This window comes from Toxotes jaculatrix, chromosome 2, assembly GCF_017976425.1.
Source record: "Toxotes jaculatrix isolate fToxJac2 chromosome 2, fToxJac2.pri, whole genome shotgun sequence".
Taxonomy (NCBI): domain Eukaryota; kingdom Metazoa; phylum Chordata; class Actinopteri; family Toxotidae; genus Toxotes; species Toxotes jaculatrix.
Window position 1 is genome coordinate 19172466 of NC_054395.1, and position 27663 is coordinate 19200128.

General features: G+C 40.8%; 1 protein-coding gene across 1 annotated transcript in view; it reads left to right on the plus strand.

Moving 5' to 3' along the window:
* The window catches only part of cacna2d3a (calcium channel, voltage-dependent, alpha 2/delta subunit 3a), a 108875-nt gene that overhangs the window by 46298 nt on the left and 34914 nt on the right, over positions 1–27663 (plus strand). The window contains exons 6-15 of the mRNA XM_041060289.1: positions 3710–3841; positions 4703–4914; positions 5952–6026; positions 10019–10108; positions 10728–10841; positions 17469–17547; positions 21493–21626; positions 23124–23141; positions 27004–27075; positions 27461–27541. Coding sequence (XP_040916223.1) covers positions 3710–3841; positions 4703–4914; positions 5952–6026; positions 10019–10108; positions 10728–10841; positions 17469–17547; positions 21493–21626; positions 23124–23141; positions 27004–27075; positions 27461–27541 — 1007 coding nt within the window. The remainder of the gene's footprint in view (positions 1–3709; positions 3842–4702; positions 4915–5951; positions 6027–10018; positions 10109–10727; positions 10842–17468; positions 17548–21492; positions 21627–23123; positions 23142–27003; positions 27076–27460; positions 27542–27663) is intronic.

Genomic DNA, 27663 nt, shown 5'->3' on the forward strand with positions numbered 1-27663 from the left:
CTGTAACACTTTGGATCATCTCTACCACACACTGACTTAATTTGCAGTTAAATAATCAGACATTCTGCTAATTTACCATCCACTCAAGTCCAAGCAATGAAGTCATGGCCTTATACAATGCTCAGTGGGCAGAGTGAATGTCATGTCGGCTTAACCCAGCTACCACAGGCAAAGAAATTATATGGAGAGAGAGAGGGAGGAAAAGGAGGAGAAAGTAAATGAGAAAGAAAGTAGGTTAAGTCAGACTGATGGAAGGTCTGAGCAACAGATTAATTACAGCTAGGTAGAAAAAAGAGAAAAGCAAATGAGAGTGACAGGAGGAGACTGAATGAAATGGAAAGGAATTGAATGAAAGTGCTAGGAGAGTGAGGTTGGCAGGCTGGCGGAGTGATACTGGGAGAGGAAGAGTAATTTTGATTTGATTCACAGGCAAATGAGTAGAATCGCACACGCTCTCCCACACACGCACACACACACACACACTTGCACACTGCTTTCAGAGTTTTAGATCTGCGGGCTTTGTTCACTGGCAGTGATAACATGGATGTATTGGCTGGGACTACAGGGAGCTCATTGGTGGGGAAACTCACTGTTCTGTAAAAGGAGTCTGAGAGGCTTGGCTTGGGGCAAGGAAACAGCTTATGAACAATTCTTTAAAACATTTGGAAACATTCTTTCTGAAATTGTTCTCCTCTGGAATTAATTTGCAAAAGTTTGCTTATCTATTAGCACAGCATTGTTACTGTTGTGAACAAGGAATCCGAATGTTTTTTTTTTATTACCACACTGCTGTTGCACTGACATGTAATTAATACTTTCACGTGTATGACTTGGTTTCAGCCAAGAAGTTAGCAGGTGTTGAGACAGAAAATAGCTTCTGCAATAAAAATTGCAAGGTGCTATATTGTGTGTGTGTTTTGCTACAGGTGCAGGTGAAAAGATGAAATGTGATCCAGGACGTCCAGTTTAAGCAATACATTCGTGGATTTGTGAAATGCTTATCAGATGCCAAAAAAAATTATATATGCAAATTATAATATTGTAATACAAAATTCTACAGCTCTGGAAAGTTATCCTGGTAGCAAAAGTAGGACTACCCCATTAATGTTAGAAGCTAATTTACCAGTAATCTGCGCTTGGATACTGTATATCTGATTGGCCAGCGTAGTAAATAATATTTTACTGGTCAATTTGTGTTTTTTTTTTTTCTCTCTTACTTTTTTTGGTGGTGCACTGGGAGTCTCCAGTGGTATCACTGAACTAAGGCTGTGTTTTCTTCACGTGCTAGCCAATCACTGTCATCTGAACCTATTCTTTATTCTGCTGAAGAGCTGGCTGTAGCCTGTACACTTCATAAATGGTTTGGCGGCAGCAGTGATGAATTGGAGGTTGAGTTCATGATAGCAGAAAGCTTTGTGCCCCCAGAGATTAATCGGCGGAGGAACGCTCCACATCAAACATCCATCTTCGAAACTTACATTGCAACCAAAACACAGCTCCCACCATCATACTTTATGGGGCTACATGACAGGATCGTGCACCATGGATGCAGTGAAGCCATGCACACATTTGCAGAAGGTCGATACACTCTAATGTCAATATACCTACCTTTACACTGTCTGAGATGGAGAAATGTTGGCCACTCCATATGAGCACATGCACTCATGTACACACACACACACACCCCTTGCTTCTCACCTCTCTCCTGTTTCCACTCATGCTTCCTCCCTCCTCTTGTTAAAACCCTACTGCCTAATCATCATAAGTAACCTAATAAATTGAAGTTGATTTCAGCTTAGATCACTCTGGTGCAGTGGCTAACCTACCCAGTTCTTTTTAATCTGAGGACACGTGCACGCGTGAATATATAGAATCGTGGGAGCTTCTTTGATCAGATTGAATTAAGGAGTGCATTAGTTGAGATGAATTTAAATGACAGCTTAGGGGGAAGTAAAGCCCATATTTTCTCCCTCATCATGACGAGTCCAGATTGTAATAGACACTCAAACTGCACCAGAAGTGACTGTATTGTTGTGTAAATGGAGCCTGGATCAAATCCAGCCTCCTCTCCCCTCCACTCCATAGAGGTGGATAGGTGTTTACTATCAAGAGAGGGCTTCAGTTTGCTAGCTTCCAGAAGACTAATTCAATCATGGCTTATTGGCATGACTGTTGACAGCATAACAATGTTGCCAGCATAGGAAATGATGGGAAATCTGTTATCTGCTTTTCTTTCTCTCTGTCCATTAGGTACTTGTCTGTCTGTCTGTCTCTTAGTAATTTTCTGCCTGCCTTTCTGTCTGCCTTCCGTTTTTATCTCTCTCTAAAGGCTTTTGTGAAATCTGTCTTACTGTACGATTGTGTCTGTCTGTCTGTCTGTCTGTCTGTCTGCTTGCTCATCCTTTTCTGCTTCCATTTTTCCCCTCCCCGCTTCTGAACCAAGCAAAATTGTGGTAGTAAGTAGCTGTAATAAGCTTGGCTGTCTGGTTGCTAACCAGTTAAACTCATTCCTCTCTCTCAGCCTGTAAACTGATAAAAGAATCTCAAAGGATTGGATGTGCTCCACCATACATTACAATCAGTTTGGATGGAATTATAAGCAAAATCTATAGCAAATATTGTACAGAAGCATATGGGCATACTTACAGAGACACTTTCTGTATGTTACATATTCACCAATATTAATATTGCCCTACAATGACAGAGAGCGGAAACAGTGAAGTTAAAATAAAATGGCTGGCTGGAACATTGTGTAACATAAAATATACTCTACCTTTTCAGGAGGATTATTTTACCTCAAAAAATAATTGCACTAGAACCCGCATAATATTTGGATAATGGATCCATGGAATCCAAGTGGAATCCTAGAAAACTGCAGTATCTACCAGAGAAATGGATTATTTCAAGTTTCTTGTCCATTTAAAAAAGTTTGTCTAAGAAAATATGCTTTATTTTGTCCATTTGCAGTACACTGAAATTAAATATAGTGTCTCTGTTTTGCTAGGTGTTTTGCATGCATAATTTAATAATTTATATATGATTGAAGTAAAGATACCTTATTGTTAACCACAGTAAATTGAATTAATTTAGAACTTAAAGCTTAAATGGCTCCTCCATTTAGGTATGTGGAATAATGAACTGAATTACCAAGATGCCAGTGCACTAGCCATGACTATCTTACCAGATAGCGTTCACTTGATGTAGATTTCTCTCTTTAGCTGTCTCATTGGCTAGCTATCTCTGGAAGTGCTTTAAGTGTGACAGCAATTACAGCCCAGATACTACTACAGTGAGGTTACTACAGCCTGAACAGCAAATACAAAGCCAGATTGCAGTAACTGCACAGAGTAACTACAGAGGTGCAGTTATTGTGTTTTAGCTCTGTTAATACTTTTCATAGATTTCTACAGTCTACAGTCTCTCCTATTCCTATTCTCTGTTGTCTCTTTAATACTTTTTCTCTGTTCCCCTCTTTTCACTTTGTTTTTCTGCTAGCACTTGCTTGAATCTCTGTGAAATGAATAGGTCCTGATAGTGATCTGTGAAGGTGCAGTATGAGATATTATATGGCTGGATGAGAAGGCACTAGAGAATATCTGTTCCAACCTCCTGGACTGTAAAAACAGTGTCAACCTTTCCACTTAAATAGTGCTCTTCTCTCCTCTCCACGCTTGTCTTTGTCCCTGCATTTTTCCCTTTTATTCCTTAGACTCTGCAATTGTCAACGGAGTATACTGGTCAGAGGCCTTGAATAAAGTGTTTGTGGATAACTTTGAGAGAGACCCATCGCTCATATGGCAGTACTTTGGCAGTGCCAAAGGCTTTTTCAGGCAGTACCCAGGTAAGTGTGTGTGTGTGTCTGTGAGGGTGGATAGGTGTCAGGTAGTGGGTGTGTGTGTATGTGTGTTTGTAATTAAGTTGCTGTCTCCCTAAAGCAGAGTGAGGGGTGTGTGGGAATCTTAAAAGACTGACAGCTAGAGACTGGAGGAGGGGGAGAGGAGTACACAGAAGAAGAAAGAGGGGGGTAAAGACAGACAGGTGAGAGAGTTTGTAGAGATAGAGAGTGAGTGAGGAAGATGGGATAAAATTAAGATTTTCAGGTGAGGTGGAAAGAATAAGAACCAAAGTAGCATAATTAAGAAAAGTAGCATATTGAATGGAATTAGTGAAAACTTGTCAGATCAACAGACCCCAACAGATAGGCAACAACCATATTTTCTGTCTACTGCAGAAATGGTCTAAATGAAAACAGTTAACAGTGTGATCTGTTGATATTTCAATGTAATTTGGACATTTCCAGACAGTTTTTAGAAGGAAATATTGCTGTTGAATCCTTTAGTGCTTTGAGCAATACAGATACATTCACTGTACTGGGGTACCAGCAGAAATCTCAGATCTCTAGCTATATGGCTAGATATCACTGAACGTAAGTGAGAAATGTGTATTTTTGTAATGTGGATAAACCAAATCTGTAAAAAAAACCACAAGGGAAGAGGTAGTTTTAAAAGCAGATGATGAATGTTTTAGAAAAAGATTTGTTGTGACAGAAAAAGCAGTGTGTTTTGGCAGAGAGCCTTTAGGGCTCAAAGAACAAATTTCCTGGCCACTTTTTTTCAGTTTCTATTTGTTTTCCTTCCATCCAAATTATACAACTCCAGCATTATCGCAATTCGTTTGTCTTTCATGTGTGACGCTCTTCAAGGAATCAAATGGAAGCCAGATGAACACGGGGTCATAGCTTTTGACTGTCGTAACCGGAAGTGGTACATCCAGGCTGCCACCTCTCCAAAAGATGTGGTGATCCTGGTGGATGTCAGTGGCAGCATGAAAGGCCTCAGGCTGACCATTGCCAGACAGACTGTCTCCTCCATACTGGACACTCTTGGAGACGACGACTTTTTCAACATCATCGCTGTAAGTCCACACAGATGTGCACACAGCTGTAAACAACTTAAACTACTACTTAACCTCTGTGTTTTTTAGACTCAGTTAGTTACACACACACAAACACATAAGTCCACATCCGCTGTTCCTCAGATCAGAGGAAATGCTGGAACGAATCAGCTTTCTCTTCTGTCACGCTCACAACCAATTAGCAGTCAGCTGAATGAAGATTTGAATTGCAAAAGAGACAGTTGTGATTGGATCCCGCCTCAGGCACCCAAACCATTGTTATCACATCTCATTCTGATGAAACTCCATGAGTGTGTATGTGTGTGCATCACCATGCACTTGCACATGTGTGTGTCTGATGCTGTTTCACATCAGAACGTCGTTAGTCACTTTGCCAGCCTCCATTCTCTTTCTCCACAGAACAAAGTCTTCATTATCATTTGATATCCTAATCATGTTATTTTGAAAATTATTCTTTTGAAAAACAGAGAAAAAGAGGATTTAGACAATCAGGCAAAAACATATTGTTTTTCCCCAAACTCTTTAAAAGGATGTGTCATTTTGACTCAACTGTTTCTTCTGTCGTCTTTTTATTTGTGCTACTTTTACTTTAAGACTCAGAGTTGTGTAAAAGTTGTTGTGGATTTTGTCTTAAATATCTGCAGTGAGAGTTTTTGTCATGCTGCAATACATATACATATATACACATACACACATAAAGACAGCAAGATGAACAACAGATGCATTTATACCTACAAAGATTAGGGCAAAATTACTGGCTTTAGAAAAATGCACTTCCATTCTCTTTCATGGCCTTTGAAGTCTAATTCATACTCATGCATTAAATGGTGAGTATTATCACAGAATGGCAGGCACTGAGTACATTGTGTACTGTACCGTGTGTGCGATGTGAGCACGTGTGTGCTTTTCATCAAGATGAGTGAAGCTTCTGACATCTTCACATTTTGTATTTTTATCACATTGAATATTTCTATATATACAGCACATTTAAAGTCATTACTATTTTTGCTTTAATGAGTCCTTTTGTACTCTTCCAGTACAATGAGGAATTACATTATGTGGAGCCGTGCCTCAATGGAACTCTGGTCCAAGCAGACGTCACCAACAAAGATGTGAGTCTTTCTTTCTTTGTCTCCTATTGTTTTCTCATTTTATAGTCGTTTGGAAATCACTGATGAATTTTAGTGGCCTGGCCAGGCTCAGGGTTCCTTGATGGAAAAAAAAACATGGTTAGGTTCAACTTTATCGTTGTCTATACAGCAACCACAATAATCAAGACAATTAAATGTTTGTACTAAGGCACCCACAAAAATTAAAATACGCAATACAACATAAAAATGTCAACAAATAATGTCAAATATAAAGTAAATAAAATTTTCCACAAATAAGGGACGTATGCACACATTTCTATGAAAAGATGTCACTGACTTAGCTGCTTAGACTGAGGTAGAGCACAGTATATTTATGAGTATATAGTAAGTATGAGTATTGAAGTGGTGGGAGTGTGCATGACCTGTTAATCAGACTGCTTGCAGAAAGAAACTGTCTGTGAGCAGTGGAGTGGTGATTCTCTGATAATGTTTTCCAGAAGGCAGGAGAGGGAGTAGGGACTGAGCTGGGTGATTGGTATCTTTAAAGGGGACCTAGGCTGATTTTACACATCAACGTCTGTTTACAGGTCCGGGGGGGGGGGGGGGGGGGGGGTCTTTTATGGCTCCTAAGACGACTGTTGGAAGTCTGTTAGTTGCCTTAAGTGATGTAACTTGAGGCACTGTTGGTTGGGGCTGAGGATTACAGGTTTGTAAAAGTGAGCTCACCAGTGCTCTGTTGCCTGCTCCTTCCAAATTTGCCAAAAATGCCTGTCAACTTTCAACACAAAACAAAGGTGACAAAATGAAGAAACGAAGGAGAAATAGTGGGATATATTTTCGAACTGGAATGATCCGATTGCAACTTTTGATCATTTATGGACTTATATATGTGTATATAAAAAAAAAATATATATGTTTTTGACTGTATTTTTCTTTGGACATTTCCGGACAAAACAAGATCATTTTTGTTGTTGTTACTATGCGTGTTGGAACCGCAGGGTGCGTAGAGGAAAAATAAAAACAATAAGGGTCGACATTATTACTTTGATGTTTTTGTAATAATGGTGGTTTAGTTGTACCTACAGTTGTTGTTGTATCTTGTAAATGTTTATATCACTGAAAAGATAAGGCTCTCAGCTTTCACATGCTGTGCTGCATGTGCACCTGTTGACAAAGAAGAACAATGCATGGAATGAGTCTGAGAATATCAAAGGAGTGCAATAGTAATTTGGTGGACTTCTCTTTAAAGTTATGGTTTGGATTTTCCTGAAGAAGCGAGCTGCATTAGTATTTCCACATAATGTGGTTTGGGGAAACTTTTTGTTTGACTGTATATACTAATTGGACTGTTCATACGGGACATTTTCATCAAGATGGCACATGTAATAATCCTTGCCTCCTCCGTATTACTGTTGCACAATTATGAGTCTCTGCTCTACTATCGTTTCTACAATATAGGCTCTGTCTCCAGGTGCCCACTAAAAATTCCATCTCTTCCAAATTCTTTGAAATTCCATTTAAAAATTCAATTGCTAACCTCTATTAGTCCAGGTCAAATCTTCGGGACGCAGCTGTTTACTAGCAAATGCATGGACTACTTTCCATGTACCACGTACAAGTACGGTAGAATTATGTGTGTGTTCCTATCTGTGCATGTGTCCCTGTTGGCGTTTAAGTGAGTTTCTGTTTATTTCTAAATGAGTGTACACTTATGCATATGGATTAGCGTTACGTGTTTAATTCCAGATGGTAGTTTAATGTAGTGTGAGTCAGCCAGCTAAGAGGAGAAGGCAGTCTGCACTAGTAGATAAGGCTAATGTCTTTTACTTCAGCTGGGGGCAGAAAGTGACTGTCACACTGGAGACTTAAACTTACTGATCTGTCTTTCCAAAATTTGTTATTTCACGCCCAAACTTCAACTGGGTCAAAAATACCTGTTGTCAGGCTTCTATTGGACACACATTCATGAGGGTATATTACTATGACTAGTTATTTGACTAATTAGACTTGTCAACAGAAATCTGAGGAAGTGAAATCCACCCTGTCTGATTGTTACTCACATATGCAGTAATTCCAGCCCAATATTTAGACCCTTAAAGGGAAACACTCATGATTTGTAACATTATCTCTATATAACAGTTGCTGTGCTTAAATTCAGAGCAGTCCTCTGAAATGCAGCTGAGGTGTGTGAAACATCTTTCTACCTTCAAGTTTCCAAATCCAGTCCGGCAGAACATTTTTGAATGGATGCAGCAACGGGGTGTGAATCTGACTTTAAGATTAACTGTCAACCAATACCAGCAGAACCATGGCTGATTCTTTCTATCCACTGAATTATTTTACTACTATGATGCTGAACTATAGGTTTGACATCAAATTTGATCACACAATACTTGTATTATTGTTGAAATAGCCTTAATCTACTCACATCACCACATAGTAGTGACTGTTTTTGCTCAGCAAACCCAACTCTTTTTCTGCCTCTCTTTTCCATGCATTTATCAGAATTGCACCTGCCTCTATGTTGAGATAAATAACTTCTAAGACTTCTGCAAGCTGCAATATAAGATATTTTTGTTCATTCCTTATTATGTCCCTGTAGCCAGGCTTCATTAAGCTGAATGCTGTGATCATTTTTGAGTATAAAATGTGTCTGCAGCATTGAAGAGTTTGAGGTCCAATGTACTGTATGTTTCAGAGCCTTGTGGTGCAGCACAAACGGTTGGGCACATTCAGCAATGCATGCGCACACACTTTCTGAATCTGCCACTTTAGTACACTGCTGTGCCAGGGATTGAACATAGCCCGCTGTGCTGAGACAAATCACTTCGATCTTAACACACACACACTCACACAGACACACTAACACACGCACACACACACACACATAAACACACAATAGGTAAAGTTTGCTGTGCTTCAGGGTACAGCCTTTTGTTGGAACTGATTAACCCTTTTATCCACATCAAAGGAAAGGTTCTTTTTGCCATATGGGGCTGTTGTCAGGGACGCTGAAGGTTGTTTTTGTGCACATATTTATTTGTGTGTTACTCGTGCTTATGCTTGTGTGCGTCTTTTGTACCCAAGTAAGCAAGCCCTGCTTACGCTGCTTTGGCCTCCTACTGTCTGTTGGGAGGCTTTTCTCTTCTCCTCAGTAAGGAGCAGAAGACTGGAGGAAATTACTGTGGAGAGAGCAAAAGTAAAGAAAGAGAAAGATGGGAGACGATGAGAGGATGGTGATGTAGGTGGCGCCTATGTCTGTGGTGTTTCTAGATCCTAAAAAGTGAGAGACAGAGAATATGTTCTATATAATGCCTCTGTTACCACCAGTAGTATAGAAGTGTGTGTGAGGGTTGCTAACCTCCGTAGGTAATGGTTTTTGAAAGCAGTTGCCAATGACTGGATCTAAATAGCTATTAATAGATTGTGCTGTGTGCGTGAGTGTGTGTGTATGTGTGGAAGGCTCTTATAAATAATGAGACATACTCATGAGACCTGTTAGGTTGCAATATTGAACTCATCATTAATTTCCGGAGAAATAATGTGCCCTTTGTGGCACAATGAAACCTATGAAGACAACCATACACATGCACATATGTATGCTTACAGTAGAATGAATGGTAGTCAGATGAAAGGAGATGGAGGGGAAACTGCACATTTTAGTTCTTTCGATCAGGATGTGACATTTCACCGTGAGATAATGTGGCAGTTTGCTGCAGAAGTTGGCTCAGGGCCATGTTAAAGAGCCTATCGGACCATTGGTACAATCTTGGTTCGCACATAAATTATAGTAAATAAAGTTCGGTAAAATATTGTGTTTCCCTGTGTTATGAAAATGAAATCATTTCCATTTTTATCCTTTTACTGTAGCTATCCGCTCTTTGTATCTTTTTTTCTCAGTAAAAATTGCTAGTGACCTCTAATTCTGTCACCCTCTGTTTTTTTCAGTGCTCATGTTCTCTCCTCTCGTCACCGTGATTGTAACGGCTTCTCCCCAAACTTTATTTTCCCAGCATTTCCGAGAGCATCTCGACAAGCTGTTTGCCCAAGGCATTGGTATGTTAGACATAGCTCTGACTGAGGCCTTCAATCTTCTCAGTGACGTAAGTAACACACTCATGCATGATCACCCACACGCACACACAGAAGACAAACAGTTTCATGCACAAAATTAATTAGCTCACTGTAATTAATAGCTAGATCAACAGAATCATGCGAAAACCAAGTAAACAAGACACTTGATGACTCAGATGACTGGTTCGACATCTCCTCATTACGAACAAGCAATTAATCAAACACACATGCACATAGACACACAGACACGCACATTTACCATCCCTTTCTAAATTCTCATATTTTAACAACATGTATCTATCTAAGGTACACACTGCAATGACAGATGTCTCCATCCTGCTTAATGACTCCTCTCTGTAATCTTAACATAATAATGCAATCTCATGGTACTTGTAGTTTGTGGGCATGTATGTATACAGGAGAAGACATACTATTATTATTCTTTTAGTTTGCTGCTACACAGCTTCCATGACGTACAGGTGAGTCATGTAAAGATATTCTCAAATGGGAAGCAACTAGATGAAAGTGACTGAAAAAAAGTCAATTTTTAAACTAGTTATGTTTCTATTTGGATTGAAGAGAGAGAGAGCTTTGTTTTTTTTATTTTGTACACCTGCAGTAACCTTCCCTCTCTATCTCTGTCTCCAGTTCAACGAGACTGGGAGGGGTAGTGAGTGTAGCCAAGCCATTATGTTGGTGACAGATGGGGCAGTGGACACATATGATGCCATCTTTGCCAAGTATAACTGGCCAGAGAGGAAGGTAGTGTATTAAACACACAGACACACACATCACATTATTCTCTGCAATTGTGTTCCTGGACCGTTGTATAGTGAGGTCAGCTGAGCTCAATTTCCTATTATAATGCCTTGTTCACAACTTCATCGACCTGAGACCGTGTATTCCACTGAAGGGTGAGCTCTGGAGAGCAGTGGATTCATGTGCTCCTGTGGCTATGAATGACTTTTTAAACTCGCTGTGAGAAAATGTGGAATTAGGAAGTAAGTCCATTTGACATAGTTTTAAAGGGATGACAGAGGAATCAAGTTAAAGTCTCTTTCAAATACATCAAGAAATAGCATGAGTGATTTTTTCTAGGGCTAGGACATTTATAACAAGTTATGTACAATTATTGTAACTACATCAGAAATATAGTTTCTAGAGGCATACTGCAATTCTCACAAGCAGGATCACCAAACAAAAAGTGTGTCAGTGTTTCGCACATAGAATACAGTTCTGTTCTGTGGTTGTGTTTCAGAGCATGTTTTTGCCACATGTTAGTACTTGGCTGAGTTGTTCGATAAAGTTTTTGACAAGCAGAAAGTATTGAACGTGCCCAGTATGGGGTACTTTCAGAAGGCTTTAAAACAGAGTTAAGTATGGCCCTGTCTCTGAGGTCTGAGCTGTCTCTCTTCTGTCCTGCAAGGTAATTGTGGTGCTCTTCTGACAGGCCATGAAATGAAATGGGAGGAGAGAGGGAGAGAGGAGATGGAGGGGAAGAAATAGGCTCATTCTTAGGCCATTTTCTTCTGTAAAAGAAAGCCCAAAGGGTCTTCACCCTTAAAAGGTGGAGGGGAGTACGAAAGGCAAAGATACATGCATACACCAACACATACTGTATATATGTAAACACAGTGCAAACTTTCATTGCCTCAGTTACATCTTTCAACAGCCTCGACAAGAAATGTTCCTGCAGAGAATGTGAATGGGAATGTACACACACATTTTTGTGTGTGGGAGTCAGTTGTGGAATCTGGTGTCTGTGTTAGGAGACATTATTAGCTAATTTTCACATTGTGTCTGAACACATGTTCATATGCATTAATACAATACAATGCATTAATATTTTCCAAATGCACTTATATTCCCATGTGTTTGTGTGTGTCTGGAATGGTTGCACCCCACCACCACCACCACTCCTGCCTCAAGGCTGTACAGCAGTGAACAGAGAGGGGACAAGGCTGCTAGATACTTCCATTTAGAAGAAGCCCCGCTGATAATAGAAGTCTTCAGTCTCTGTCACTCTCTCCTGTCTCTGTCTCTCTCTCTCTCCCTCCCTCTGCTGCTGGTTTTTAATGGCTTCCATCCAACCAGCCTTACAGCTTCACCAGTGTATAGCATCACACTGCGTATAGAGGCATGCACAGGAAAATCGGAATGCTATATATCTGTATGCAGACAGCATTTATTCCAAAAAGCTATAGAGGAAAATATTGTAGAATCATAAAGAAAACATTGCCATGAAAAACAGAATCTACTGATGAGAAGTCTTAAGCACTGGAAAACTTCAAATACATTCTATAATGAGTTTTTCTTTCATGTTACACAAGTGATTATTTTTAGAGAGATACTGTCATAATTTTCAGATATCAGCCTTTTGTAGATAAAGAATGTTTTAAAAGCTATTTTGCACTTATCTTAACTTTTTGTAGCATGACCTCAAAATCATTAAAAAAAACTCTGCATAAAAAACTAAACAACGAACTAAAATTTTCTCAAAGACCCTGCTGGTTTGTTTAAGAACATACCTGACTTTGCTCTCTGATATTTTGTGCGTGTGTGTGTGTGATCAATCATTTCTTTGAGTTAAATCAAGAGATAAAAGTACCAAACATTCTTCAACAAAAGACTCACTCCTATACTCTCATCCACAAATTCACACATGCCTACCTGTCTACAAGAATGTGCCCACACCTGTGTATCCATCTACACACAACACATAAACATGGGCATATTTGCACATCCACATAAGTGCATCTAAACATATGTGAGCCATAATCTCAGGCCCTGTTCTGACGTGAGATCATGGTTTTTCCATGTTGTTTTTAATGGTGTTTAATGGTCTATTCCTTGGCATGTTCCAGGCAAACCAAATCGCCCAATGTATTTGACTCACTTGTAATATGGACTTTTCACATGTCGTGGCCAAAGCAAGCTTATATGACCACTTTCAAATGTGGTCTGAGCGAGCGGATCCAAATTTGTCCAGGAAGTTCGTCCTCATCTACAGAATAATGAACCAAAGGGAACCAGTTATATTTGTGCATTTGTTTCTGTGTGTGACCAAAATGCAATTTTAATATTATGCCCTGCACTCTGCATCTACCTTTGGCTAAAGAGGATCCAAATCTAACCAAACCCAACACCAGTTATGTGTGTATTGTTTTTCTTTTGAAGGTCATTAAAAAGGCAATCCTTAATCACACTGGTATGAGAGTGGGAGAAATTTTACAGTTCAGAAATATCAAACACTTTGCGATGAAGATCGGGAACATAAGGAAAAATTTTAATGTTAGCATAACAGCACCCTTCTGTACACCCTGAATATTTGCAATGATCGATGGTTGTAAATTGGGAATTTTCTTATAATACAGTAAGAACAGCGAGGAACATATGGCATTGATTAGAGCAGTGGAGGTGGCACTCTTCACTTAATAAAATTGTCCATTTCCAGTCTGTAGTGGCACTAAATTTCTTCAACCACCTGAGAGTGTAGACTCCTGGACTGTGACCTCCCCAGACCACTGATCTGCTGAGAGATTGTCTGTCTTTGACAACTGTAATCATTTGAGGGTTTGTTTCTGAATGAGTGTGTGTGGTGCTCAATAAAATATGTCTGCATTGTTAAAAAGTCTTTCTGGGGCAGAGTGACTCTTGTGATTTGCAATTGAGACAGTTGCTGCTGCACCAAAATTGCTGCAGAGGCCAGTGCTGATGGTGGGGGCTTAGACAGCGCAGCCAGTTGATGAAAGATCCTGTGTCCTGACTGTCCTTACCGGCATGAGTTGACCCTGAAAATGAAGGTCTATGCATATTTGTGCATATAGGCAAGGGTGTGTGTGGCCCATACTATATCTGTTGCCACCTCAATACACTGTGTATCTTGAGGCCCCCTATATCCTCTGCCAATATTGTTTCTGTTGTCCCACCAGTAAAGGGCCAACTGTAAGTCCCCAGAGGTTACACTGCAGCAGTGCAGGCTCAGTCCCACAGATGAGAGGCACAGCAACACTTGGCACAGAAAGGCCTAGACTGATACCATGAGCCCTAAGAGACAGAGACAGAGCGTCCATATGACACAGTCTGCATGTGGCCCTGGCTCCCAATTTTAAGTTTTGAGAGGTTCCCCATGTGCAACATCTGCCTCTTCCACGTGAGAGTCACTGGCTCAACCTGGTAATCCACCACTAGGCCATTTCACCTAAGCAGTGCCTGTCTGTGCAAACAGACTCTTAGACTAGCAAACTCACCAAAAGGGTACTGACCACCTTGAGACCAGGTAACTTTAAAACTCTCTCTTACACAAATCTCGGTCTGCTCTCCTAAATACTGGATTCATAATCAGATAAAATTGTATTAGAGTAAAAACTTAGAAAGTGATTAGAAATTACCAATTCCCGAACCTTGAGCAAGACTGATTAGAATTGGGCTTGTAATCATTTAGAAGTGTTTGGTCACCAGTTTTTTGTAATACAGAAACAAAAGCAGATTTCACGATAAGGAATTTCATTAGAGGCAAAAGATAGATGAAAAAGATGACTTGTGCTAACTTGGCACAAACTGTGACACAAGGTTATCAGGGTCTTTTGAGTTTTTAATGTCTTAAAGTTTGAATATCTTGGACCACTAATGTAGTAACAACTGAATTTAAAAGGCTTGCTAACAGGTGCTGCTAGCAAAATAATTTTAGAGTTGAGTTGAGAACATAATTTTGTGTTTTTTGTTTTGCACAAGCCAAGCTTTGCCCATTAAGTGTATCGGACAATCAGAGATGAACCAAACATAATTTCTGCCATTAATTCTGTGCCATAATTACAAAATGTGCATGTTATTTCCAAATTGGGAATGGGATTTGTACAAAGCAAAACATCTAAGGGAAAAAAAACACTACACTCCATTTCCACTCCACACTCCAATTCCATAAAATACAATGGCTTGGTCCTAGAATTTATTTTATTACAACATTTAGACGCAGTTACATTATTACAATACGTACATCTGTTTGTCCAAAACACATTTACTTATCCATATCCACTGAAATCAGCTGTGGTTTTATAACCAGCAGTAGGGCTGTCTGGTCCTAGACCAGGGGTCGGCAACCCACGGCTCCAGAGCCGCATGTGGCTCTTTCATCCCTCCGCTGTAGCTCCCTGTGACTTTGGAAAATAAATAATGAGTATTTCATTTAAATGTATTTTTATTTTAGTTCGTTCGTTTTATAAATGTAGTTCCAAATTTGATTAGATTATGGTGATCTTGTAACATTAAAATAAAACGTTTTTAATTTTTTGTCGCTCAAAATATGCGTCACAACCGCCGATGTGCGACATCCGGCGGCAACATTTTCAGGTTGACAGCTGAGTGCACGTTCCAGTACACGCGATAAGTGATGGCGGGACACAGAAGCAGACGGCAGGTGGATAGTTTTTATTTCATATAATAGACATTGAGTATTTTATTTGAAAGTAAGCATCAACCAAGCGTCTTTTTTCAAAAAGACGTTCAAAATTTCGCAGTTCACCGATTTCATAACTGCAACTCACTAGTTTTTTTTATACATAGCATACAGGTAAAAAACAAACAAACAAAACAAAAACGATATATGCAGTGTTATCCCCATTTTAGATGTCAAAAGGGTTTTGTGGCTCCAGGTGTTTTGTTTTCTGTGGGAGACGGTCCAAATGGCTCTTTGAGTATTTAAGGTTGTCGACCCCTGTCCTAGACTATGCTACATATTGCATGAGGCCAGTAACATCTGAACAATTAGCCTGTGGCTTTGTAACAGTGCGAGTTGCGATGGTGTGTTCTGGACATTAAAACACATGTAGCCTTACAGACATGCTTACAGCCTTTAAACGTTTGTTTGAATGTTTACATGGAAGAACTGGATAAATTATTGAGTTAAGTGCTAAATACATAATGTAGGAGTGTGAACAAATGTATTTTTGCACACTTGGAAACTCGTGTTTAAAAACTTGTGCCTGAAACTCGCCTAAGTATGTGTTACTCTAGTTACATGAGAGTGTATCTGTGCGTACAAAGATATGTACAGATGTGTTTTCTTATATATCTGTGCATTTTTATTCTTGCATACATGTGTATTTTTTCCTGCCCATATAAAATTTGTTCAGTGAAGTAGGTTGAAGATTGCATGCCAGAGCTAGAACCCCTGCTTAGTTTTTATCTCCGCTGTACTTAACTCAGCTGTAAACCTCTTCCATATTTAATAACCAGCCTGCTGTAGTTTTTCTCCCATCTTGGCTACCAGTGAAGGAAAACACATAACTACAACCAGAAAATCCCACTGTGGCACCTCTTAACCGTGGAGCAGTTATGATCAAGCTGGCTGTGTTGTGTTTTCCTGTCACAATGTCATTCAGATGGCTGAGGTTTGTATGAATAGAGGATGATTATGGTCTAGATTACTAGGGCTGCTTAAAAATGACAGTTTGACAACTGCACTTATTCACAGTGAAACTCATTACAGTTAACAATAGAGCAACAATATCCATTCTAGAAAATGAGAGCCTAGAATTAGCTGTCTGTGGTTTATATCTTTGCTTGCTAAAGCAGTTATAATCACTATTGGATTTAAAAGGTGTTCATCTGTGACACACAGCAATAACAATGAAATAAATATAATTTGAACGAGAGTATTACTCATTACTCAAGTCATCCCAAATTAAGATACACATACAGATAGACAAACACATGCCCACATCTAGACACATGTGCTTGCACATACATACATACATTCATACACACAAACACAGACACATGCTGTCAGGGTGAAGGGAGGCAGTGAAAAATGCAGGCACGGGAGCTATGGCAGCTGTGCCCCCAGAGGCTTGCATCTGGTCCAATCTGGCAACCTGCTCTTCACACACACACACACACGTACACACACATATATATAAACACACCTGCCAACTACACCTGCTGCTAGATCCAACTGAGCACTGCTGGGCAAAAATGGGTTTGGCAGGAGAGAGTTTAGAGGATTCTCAGAATTGAGCACATGAAGGTTGAGTTTGGCTTTTTCAACTCAAAATATTTACTTCATGGTTTATCATTTGTATTCATTCTAATTACAGATTCTGGAAACACTTATCTTATTTAAAAACCTGTATCTGTTAATCCTTAATTGTTTAGTTTCTTGAGCTGATAAAAATGATTTGAATTATTTGAACTTTAAATAAAATCTGAAACACGAATGTTAAAACTTTTGAGTCCATAATCAAGGAGAAAAGACCTGCTAATAAAAAAAAAGCAGATAAAGAATGAGGCTTCTGCCTGACTTTGAGTGTTATCTTCCATATGGTGGTGTGGTGGGGCCTATCAAAGTGCGATTAAAGTGACTGACGGAAGCTATCTGCTTTTTCTCTACAGGTCCGCATATTCCCTTACCTGATTGGTCGAGAGTCGGCCTTCGCGGATAATCTGAAATGGATGGCATGTGCTAACAAAGGTGGGATCTTACAACACATGCATAGATTGCTCTACTGTATAATCCGTTTTTGCAGTGGAAAGTTGCTCTACGTTGCTGTCAGCCAGGCGGAAAAACGAATGCATTATGGAGCTGAGGTTTTGTTTGGGGTGTTTGGCATGTGTGTCTGTGTGCGTGCATCTAGTTGCATAGACATGTGTTTGTCAGCGCTCATCAGTATTAGCATGTGTATGTGACAGCAGGCAGCTGGTTCCAGTTGCACAGACCAGATATGTCACATTACATCTTCCTCTAAACCTAAAGTCCAAACTATCTTGGTGATACACCACTTTTCAGATGCTTTGTGTGTGGTCATGGTTGTCTCAGTGTGTAGAGCACTTTCCTTCAGGTTCTATATTTAGCTGGGAGGTGGGTGACAGAGACAGTCTGGCTCCATTTCCTCAGGCTGCTATAGATAAGACAGGCATGCCATAGGTCACACAAGGGGTGTGCGTGCATTTTTAACTGTGTGTGTGTGTGTGTGTGTGTGTGTGTGTGTGTGTGTGTGTGTGTGTGTGTGTGTGTGTAGATAAGAGGACAAGGACATCCACGGTTTTGCTTGGAAGTGATACCAGAGAACTCATCCAGTCAGTTTGAGGGTGTTAGTGGTGATGATGAGGCCTGTGTGTGTGTGTCGTGCTACATAAGTGCGTGTGTGTTTGTATGCCGGATGATGAGTCAGGCTTGTGACAGTGACATCCTCTCTAGCCTCCAGGAGCTGTGTAGAGCAGTCTTCTCTCAACTCCCTAGGTACAACATCTCTATCCAAACTACAGCGGAAAATTTGGTTTCATTTCCTCATTTTATTTTACTGTAAGTAGCTTTTCAGGTGAAAAAGCTTTACCTTGTCTGCCTTGTCACTGAAGGCAGCGGTGTCAAAAATCTCCCTATGGCCTCTGAGTGGAGCAGAGAGTATTCTGGAAATGTTAAGTGTCATGGCACAGGTAGTACTGGTAATTTTTTTTAAGTTTACCACAAAGCCTTATGGCTGTACCACCTACTAACAGACCATACATATGAGAAATACCTTTTGTTGCAAGTGAACAAGAAAAGGATACAGGCCTTAGCCAAAACTGCACACAGGGATTAAAGTTCCCCATCACTACGACAGATTTCCATCAATTGCATACCAGAGAGGCCATGTATATAATCACAGTACATTCAAAAAAGTGAGGGGGGGGGGTTACCGGAATTAGGACTTACACCATCCTGTGATTCAGGTTAGCTAGCATGAACGTGCTTTTGTTGAAGGAAGGCTCCATTGTATCTCACCTCATACATGGCCTCTCTGGAATCCAACTGTTGGAAATCTGTCGTAGCAATGGAGTCCTGCAGGCCTTGATGTGCACTTTGCTTGGTTTCAGTTCATTTAGGTTTACAAATAGATTCTGGGACCAGGATTATCATTCATTGTCCATCACAGTCTCAAGAAAAAGAGTTGCGTCTTCAGCCATATGCAACTCTCCTCTTTTCTCCCTCTAATGTGCCCTCAGGCTGTCTGTATGTTTATAGAATACAGTGTATGCCATCAATGGATTTTCTATGTTAAACATACACATATCAAACATGCGATGTATGACAAAAAGTATGTGGACACCCCAGTCCATATAGAATGCTCTTTTGTACTTCCAAGTTGTGGATCCAAGTATAAAATATACCTCAGAGTCTTGGCTATTATGTCACTGTTGAAGTGGGGGGGGCGCTTAGAATTTGGCTTAATTAAACTTTAAAATCAAAGCAGTACCATTTAAGCCAAATTTGAGCAGGAGTTTTTACAGTATGTGTTCTGTAACAAAACACGCCGACCAGAATCTATGTGATTTTGTTGTTACATATGGTCATATGGGTGTGTGCAAGGGTGTCCACTTACTTTTGTAGTGCAGGTTAGCTCTGCCTCACATCATGAGATTTTTCACCTCTACCTCATCCGTTATTTTCATGTAACAGGACACCTTGTTGTGTATTTTTGCTTACATGTCGCCCAAGCCAAGGTCCTTCAAAGATATATTAATGCCTTCGTCCTGATCAGACCATGCTGAGGCTGTCCTGTCCTGCATGTACAACAGGTGTACCATGTCACTGAAAGCAGGGAGCATTCATTTTTTCCCCTGCACAGCTCATCTCACTGGCCCTGGTGGCTCAGCCCGAAGGACGCCCCCAGCCTTCCAGTGGGAGTAGTCATTCTTCACTCACCGCTGTGATGAATGATGCAGTTAGACTGAGGCAGCTTGCTTTGTGTGTGATGTAAGTCTGTATGTGTGTGTTGTCATTGCACTGTCTGGTGGAATAATAGCTGGATCTGAATGTCTCTAAGGATGAAAAGAAGGAATCTGTCGAGCACTCTGTCTCATCTCGTACTGCACTTCCATGTAATATACTGTGTACAGTATGTACTTAGTGAGTGAATTTTGCACACCTACCGGAAATGCAGAGTGCAAAATTTGCCCGCGATGTTTGCATCACCCAGCAATATATCTGCCAGTTTGTTTGCTCACTCGACTCAAAAAGGAATGTGCTTTTATTTGCTCCCTGTTTCATTTGACGTGGGAATTATGCCACAGAAAACGTACTGGTACCTTGATTTACGTATTCTTTTTGTGATCAACGCAGCCCGTAGACTCTTGTTGTGCAGCATAACCCCTACATCAAACTTATCTAATAAACAAACCTTTATCAAAAGTTGTATGTGTCCTTTGTAATTGCCATTTTCACAAGTTTGAAAATAATTTAATGGTTCCTGCCCCTTCCGCTACATAGCCAAGATGGTGACCATTCCGGGTGAGAAGTGTCCAGCGTTTTACAGTGACTTTTGAGCGTTATGTGCTACAGTTGTCAGTGTGATTGTGACTTGTCAGTGTGACTTATGCACTCAAAATAGCAAGTGTAAGTACAGAAGAATACAGAACGAGACATACTGAAGAGTTCACTTCCAGGTCAAGTTCAGAGTCAAGTCCATTCCTGTTGCTATGGTGACTGTAATCATGTAGTTTTGATGCGTCCAGTGTTCGTGTATGAAACTTTAGCTTTTAAAGTGTTTTTTTCTTTCCTGTGGTTGCAGATTTAAAATTAGATTATCAGTGGCAGATCTTCTCCTTAGTTATTTGGGGGGTGGGATACATGGCATCCATCATCGATCTGTATATTGTGTCTAGACTCTGGCTCTTTTCTCCCTGTGGAGTAAAGGTCGTTGCTGGGAACGATGACCCCAAAATCTATTTCCTCCAGCTATGATTTTCTCCTTGACTGCCTCACGGTGATGGAAGCAGTTTGCTGTTTTTACGGATGGGTGGAAATGTGGTGGTCTCTCTCTTTTCCCTTCTTCTCTCTGTCACTTTTCGTCCTCTCTCTCTGTCTTACTGTTGTCCTGATCCCCTCTCTTCCTCTGTCCCTTTCTGCCCCCCCCCCCCCCCCCCCCCGCTGAGGAAACAGTATATTCCCTCCTGCACATGCACATTAGCATCATAATGGCAGCATTACCATCGTAGGAAATGGCATCACATTTGGTTTAACTGAGATCGTTTTTCTGTTACATTTACATACCACTTACCCATTCACAAACCCATGCTGGCTCGCACTCACTTGTACATCACTGCAGGGAATTCTTCATCCAGGTTTCCGTCTGCTTCATCAAGCAAATAGCTGCTGCCTACCTTACTGTATTCTAGATATAATTTCTCTGCTTTAGTACCAAGGTAAGTAAAATGGGAGCAATGGCTTGGAAAAGATTAAATGGCCAAGCTGATATTGGATGTGACACTTGCTGTGTGAAACAGTGTTGGAGACATAGAAACTCTACTTCTGATCTCTGTTTTGGGGCAGCATAGTGAAAGAGGAGACTGAACCTGTTCACACTCCCTTGCTGGCAAGCATCTGAGTTAAATGATTCATTATCTTTTCTCTCTTCGTCTTCCTCCCTCTGCCCCACAGGCTACTTCACTCAGATTTCCACATTGGCAGATGTACAAGAGAATGTGATGGAGTATCTCCACGTGCTGAGTCGTCCCAAGGTGATCGACCGGGAGCACGACACGGTGTGGACCGAGGCCTACATTGATAGCACTGTGAGTTGACTATACCACCTCTCACACGCTGTTGGACTCAAGAAAACTTAATCCATTATGCCCTTTGTTTCATCGTGTGTTCAAGAAATACGTTTGCATTTTCATGATGAAGTGAATAGTCCAGTGGAGAATAGTAGTAATGAAACGGAAATAGAGGGTTGACAGTGTGTTTTGCCTTTGTATGTCTCAGACTGTGAATGTGTGAAAGTGCGTTTGTGCAGCAGATGGAACTATTAAGTCAATGAGCCTCTTGTGTGTGTTTGGGAGTTGTGTAGCGTGAGTAGAACATTGGTGAGTTAGTCTCTGATCTTGGAACCTCGCACCATACCCCACACAGACACACGTTAAATGTTTCCAGCCTCTTTGACACACATAGCTAAAACTAATGCAACTACCTTTTCAAACTGTTTTAGGGAGGTGTTGATTTTATTTTATGATCATTTTGGTTTTGGTTCTGTATTATACTGACTGTGGTTTCTGTTATTTAGCCTACCCTCATTGATATAAATGAGGTGGACCAAATAATAAAAAAAATCGCTTTACAGTATAATAGAACAACACCACAAACTGCAGCCTCCAAATCATAAAATCAAATCAGCACCAATCTGAAACAGTTTCAATAAAAACCAAACATTATATCCTTCGTGAAGGTAGGATTTATCGCAGGACTGTTGTATTTGACTGCATTAGTTTTAGTTAGAGCCACCTGATAAACTGACTACTGAGTGCTATGGTAATGAACAATGACACATATTCGTATTTATTTCCAGAATTTTTTTTTTTTTTAATCAGATAATCTTATGCTTAGCTAAATCTCCTGTGAATGCTTTATAGTTCCCTGGAAATTACATTATCACCACTAAAATATCCCAAAGGATAGTCCTATAGGCCCATAGAATTCTCTGCAATACAAAATCTACCTGCATACTGTGGTATTCCTGCATGCACAGTGCACTTCTTTGGTTCAATTTATTGTGTTTGGCCATAGAGGGTGAACAGCAGCCATTTGTCCTCAGCTGTTTCTAAATAGATTAAAAGACAGAGAGCTTCAAAAATGTAAGGAGACAAAGTAAAGTGCCCTCCAGCAGAAATACCCACAGGCTATCAACACTACAGTACATGAAAATGAACTCTTCCTGTCTGAAATCCTCTTCATATCCCTCATGTTTTACCTTTCTCTATCTTTCTCAGCTTATTTTTGTCCTCATTATCCTCATCCATTTATCACAGTCAAAGAACATGCACTCAACACTGACTCAACAGTGACAACTTAAGTGTTGTTTCCTCTGCTGTGAGCCTCCTAGCCATAAACTTCTCCTCTCTTGACTCTCTTGCTGTTTTTAAAGTTGCAGCCAAACTCGGTGTCAGTGGATTTATCGCACCCACTGGTGCTGGAACTCCATTCAGTGGAAACTACACTGGAAGGCTTTCTGACACTTATCCACAAACGTATTGACCCTTTCTCTCCTCCTCTCCTTCTTAATCTGTTCTCTTTAGCTCCCCCAAGCGCAAAAGGTAAAAATTCTGGTTTGAGGTCATTGCTGTATTGTGCTGTGTTGAGGCCTGGTGTGTGTTCATGTGCATTTCTTGTGCATGTGCGTTTTGGTCTCTGATCTCTGCGAGGTGAAGGCATAATTTGGGTGAACTAACTACCATACTGACCCATGGCATTTTCTTGTGTGTCGGTGTCATATGTTGCTCGTCAACCTCCTGATTCAAACCATGCATCGTGGTTGTCGTTGGTTCAGTTGATCGCTCTCTTCTGCACGTCTGATCAAACACGCGCACACGTCTGTGCACACGCTCACACTCATTCATCATTGATGATTCTGTGTTGGCCGTGCTTCGCCAGTATCTCTGAGCCTGGCAGTGTGACCGTATGTGTAAATGTGAGGCTACATTTTGCTCTTTTGCCTGTGTGATTTTGGTGTGAAAACAAGATTGCCCGTGTTATTTGTTTTGGTAGAATTCTCCAGAATAAGCTGTTTTGTCATCTTCTGGGTGAAAATCCAATAGCCCATAATGACTGGCGGGATGATCTGTTCTGATGCCTTTTTATCGTTTTCAGTGTTTTATTTTTCAGTGTTTTACGAATCATATGTGGGTTGAGATAAGCAGCTCTGTAATCATAACAATGATGATGGTGGAACAGAAGAGTGCTCTGCCCCCCCCATCAGCATGAGCTGAGCACAGAGCAGTTGCATTAGACAGCTGGCAGGCCATATGTCTGACATAGTACTTTTAGTGTGATAGACCCGAGCTGATTGACATCGAAGCGGCTCAGCAGAAAACAGAAATAGATATCACATTGTCAGACATGATAATTGGGATTAGCAAGGAATCTGCACTGCTTTTTTGCATGTAATCACCCCGGCACAGCTCTGGCCTGGGTGCTATGAGAACACATACACAACAGTCATCTGAGAGTATAACAGTGACAGAAAGACACACAAGTGCACACCCTGCTTCGTGATTGTGTCTGATAAGAAGTTAGCAAAACTCCGAGGATTGGCACAGTGTTAGGAAATCATATGGGATTTGCGTTCTAGGGCTGATGGGTATCATCTTTCCAGATGCACCCTTCATCCTATCTTTTTCTTCTCCTCCCCATTCCTCAGTGCAACCTAATAATCTCTTGCCTTGCATATCTCCCCTTTCTTCCTCTGTTTCACTTCGCATCTCTCTCTCTCTCTCTCTCTCTCTCTCTCTCTCTCTCTCTCTCTCTCTCTCTCTCTCTCTCTCTCTCTCTCTCCAGCTCTTTTCCTCCACCTGTGCTCGTCCTGTGCTCTTGTTCCCCTTCCACTCTCTCTCCTCTTCCTCCTATCCGTCGTCTCACCAGCTTCATCCATCATTCTCTGGCTCATTTGGCTTTGTTTCCCACTCTGTCGAATGAACTGACACCGGAGCTCAGGGATGAGGGGAGGGAGGTGGGGCGGGGAGAGAACTATGTGTGTGTCTGTGCGTGTGCGTGTTGTTGGGGTGGGGATATTTGAGGACTAGTGTAAGGTCGCAGAGAAAGTAAGAGATTTGAAGAAAAAGGTTACAGTATCAGTGAAAGTTGGGAAGAGAATATAAAGGATGTAAAGAAGGATGTGGGGTTGAGAGGAGGGTTTTTGGACTGAAGTTCAAAGAACAAGACTGATACTTGGTTAAGCGTGAACACAGACAAATGGGAAACCGGGGAGCAGTTGATTACCTTTTGATGACACATTAAAGTAGTAAGCTGTTGAAAATGTCATGACGGATGAATATGAACTACACAATTTCAAAGCAGAAGTTTGAATATTTGATTGAGGTAATTGAGAGCTTTCATGGATAATCCCAAAACACCTGTGCAGCAAATGCGTGTGCTGGGTCCTTGCCAGCGCTGCTTCCCATGTGGTGTGTTTTAGTTTTCCCACTCGAGCCTACAGGGGGGCTTTGGCCTCAGCACTTACACACACCAACATCATTAAGCTCGGTCTCCAAGGAAACAAGAGTCACCTCGTCCACCAGCACACAATTTGTCACAGCAACCTAGATTAAGAGGTGTCCTGTGAGACACCAAACACGGGGCAGGGGTGGGTATCTGAACCCTCTGAGGGGTGTAAGTGTGTGGGTATTTGTGTCAGTGGGGAGTGAGTGTATTAGAGCCTAGTGGGGTTCTTTTTCATTCTCTGACCCACAGCAGGGGAAAGGACTAACACACCTCATTTACTCTGACTGTGGCAATGATGATGCAGATTTTGGCCCCAAATGTTTGCTCAGTTCTGACCTTGTATTAGAGGTCACAGGTTATGTATGATAATTCAAATTCTGTATAAAGGGCACTCCCTGAGGGACTTGGGCCATGGTCATGTAGGAGGACATTCGCTTAGGGTTCGAGGAAGTGTCTCTTTCCTCTCCTGGGTTAGGATAATGAAGCACAGGTTTAAAAGGTTTTCGTCCCCTGGGTAGGGCAAGTGAGGATCATCTGTAATGTGACGTTGGCTTTGAATCCAACAGATGCAGTTGCTGGCTGCCTTTCTCCATGCAGCTCTTGTTATCTGCTTAATTACAGTATGTCATTTCCCAGAGCAGCTGGGTAAGCTTGATTTTTCACCAAATGCACATATACTGAAAATAAAACATCTTAGAAAAAAAGTGGGACTGCTGAACAACAGTTCACGGGGATACGCAATAAATGTCCGTCCATATGTTTACAGACCGGTGATATATGATCCAATAGACCTGAGCTTGGAAATAGATTTTGTATTTTTAGATGAGGCTCTGCTCGTTTCCCCTGTCCTTTGATCGATCCCATTCTCCAGCAGCAAGGCTGTCCATTGTTACAGCAGCTGTACTTAGGTGTGCTTTGTTCTCTCTTTGAAGTCCAATACTGCGTCCTGGATTGCTATTACCAGCTGTCTGAGCTCTGGTCACCAATTCCCCTTTTTCCAGTGTCTGAGGGAGACAGAATTGATGCTAGCAGTTTCCTGTCATTACCTGTTATTACTGGTGGGAAAGGGGGGTGAGCGATGGAGGAAGGAGAATGTACAGTTGGTGTGCAATGTTCAGTTAAGAGCATTGGTTCCCTTAGAATAAGTACTATGCTGGAATCTGGTATTTTAGTCAGTTTAACAGAATCTTATAAAATAATAGAATAATATTCTATTGATTGCTGCTGCAGAAATAAATCATGATTTATGCTTTTTAGCCATATAACTTAAATGATTGTGGATTTTGTTCTGGGATTCATGTTGCACTTAATGCACCAATTACTTGCGGTGACTTGAACAGAAACTGTCACGAGTGCCTGACATTTAGACAGTTTCAACACTCGTGAGTGGACAAGGTCAGAGCGCTTTTTGCAGAGTACGAAGCCTTCCTCCAGTCTCCTCATAATAGTGTCAACCTTTCATCTCTAATGGATATCATCGCCAGATACAGACAGCCGCCAGAAAGATAAATATCGTAATTATTCCAGCAGTCTTTAGGGAGGGAAGATACCCACATCCAAACTAGATGAACTGCCTTTGGATAAGCTTATTCTGCATGAGATCAAAGGCAGGCTGTGATTGAATACATTTTAAGGCAAATAATAAACATGAATAAAACATGCCATGGATGTTTTCTAGGTCCCTCAAGAAGATAATATGACTATGTCTGCTGCAGAATTCCTGTCAGGTTCACTACTAAAGGAAAGAGCGTTATGCACCTTGAAATAATCACTTACTGAGTGTTACTAAGCAAGATGCTTCATTTAATATGCATGATGCTGTGCAATGTGCTGTGCAGTTACATTTCTTTTGTAACTATAACAATAATGTTTCATCATTTTCCCTCCCTCTGTCTCTCTTCCTCTCTCTTACCCTCTCAATTGCTGTCTTTCACCGTTCATATCTCATGACTCACTCAGTTGGAGGACGGGCAAGGTCCAGTTCTGATGACCACAGTGGCAATGCCAGTGTTCAGTACCAAGAATGAGACTGTAAGTTCAAACAGAGTGCTATGGAATAAATAGCACATTTGTTGCTATGACCATTGTGTTTCCCCAACTTCTTTTCTCCAACAAGCTTGCAGTTTAATTGAAAAACTATGCAATTACTTTTTTTTTTTTTTTGCATAACTCAAGAAGAATTAGGTTTTGAGAGAATAGACACAAATTGTGAAATAATGGTTAATTAGGTTTGTATTTGATGAACACTAATTTCAGTTTGATTGGAGTCTCTAAATTAGGGTACAGTAGAGCATCACTAATTGAATGTATATTGTTGATTGATTTTTTATTTTATATCATAAACAGTGGATCTGTGAGAGACTGTGTTTTGAAAGTGACCTTTCAAACACAACTTTTGTAATGTGTGTGCTTCCAGAGAAACCGTGGCATCCTTTTAGGGGTGGTTGGGACAGATGTGCCCGTCTCTGAGCTGCTCAAGACCATCCCCAAATATAAGGTACCACACCCAGCGTCAGCCCTCACTTATTCCTACGAGTAATCACACCTTTTATTTTCAGACCCAAACTTGGATGTCTTTTGAACCATGTGATTGGGCTTTGTGAATGCTCTGTTCACCTG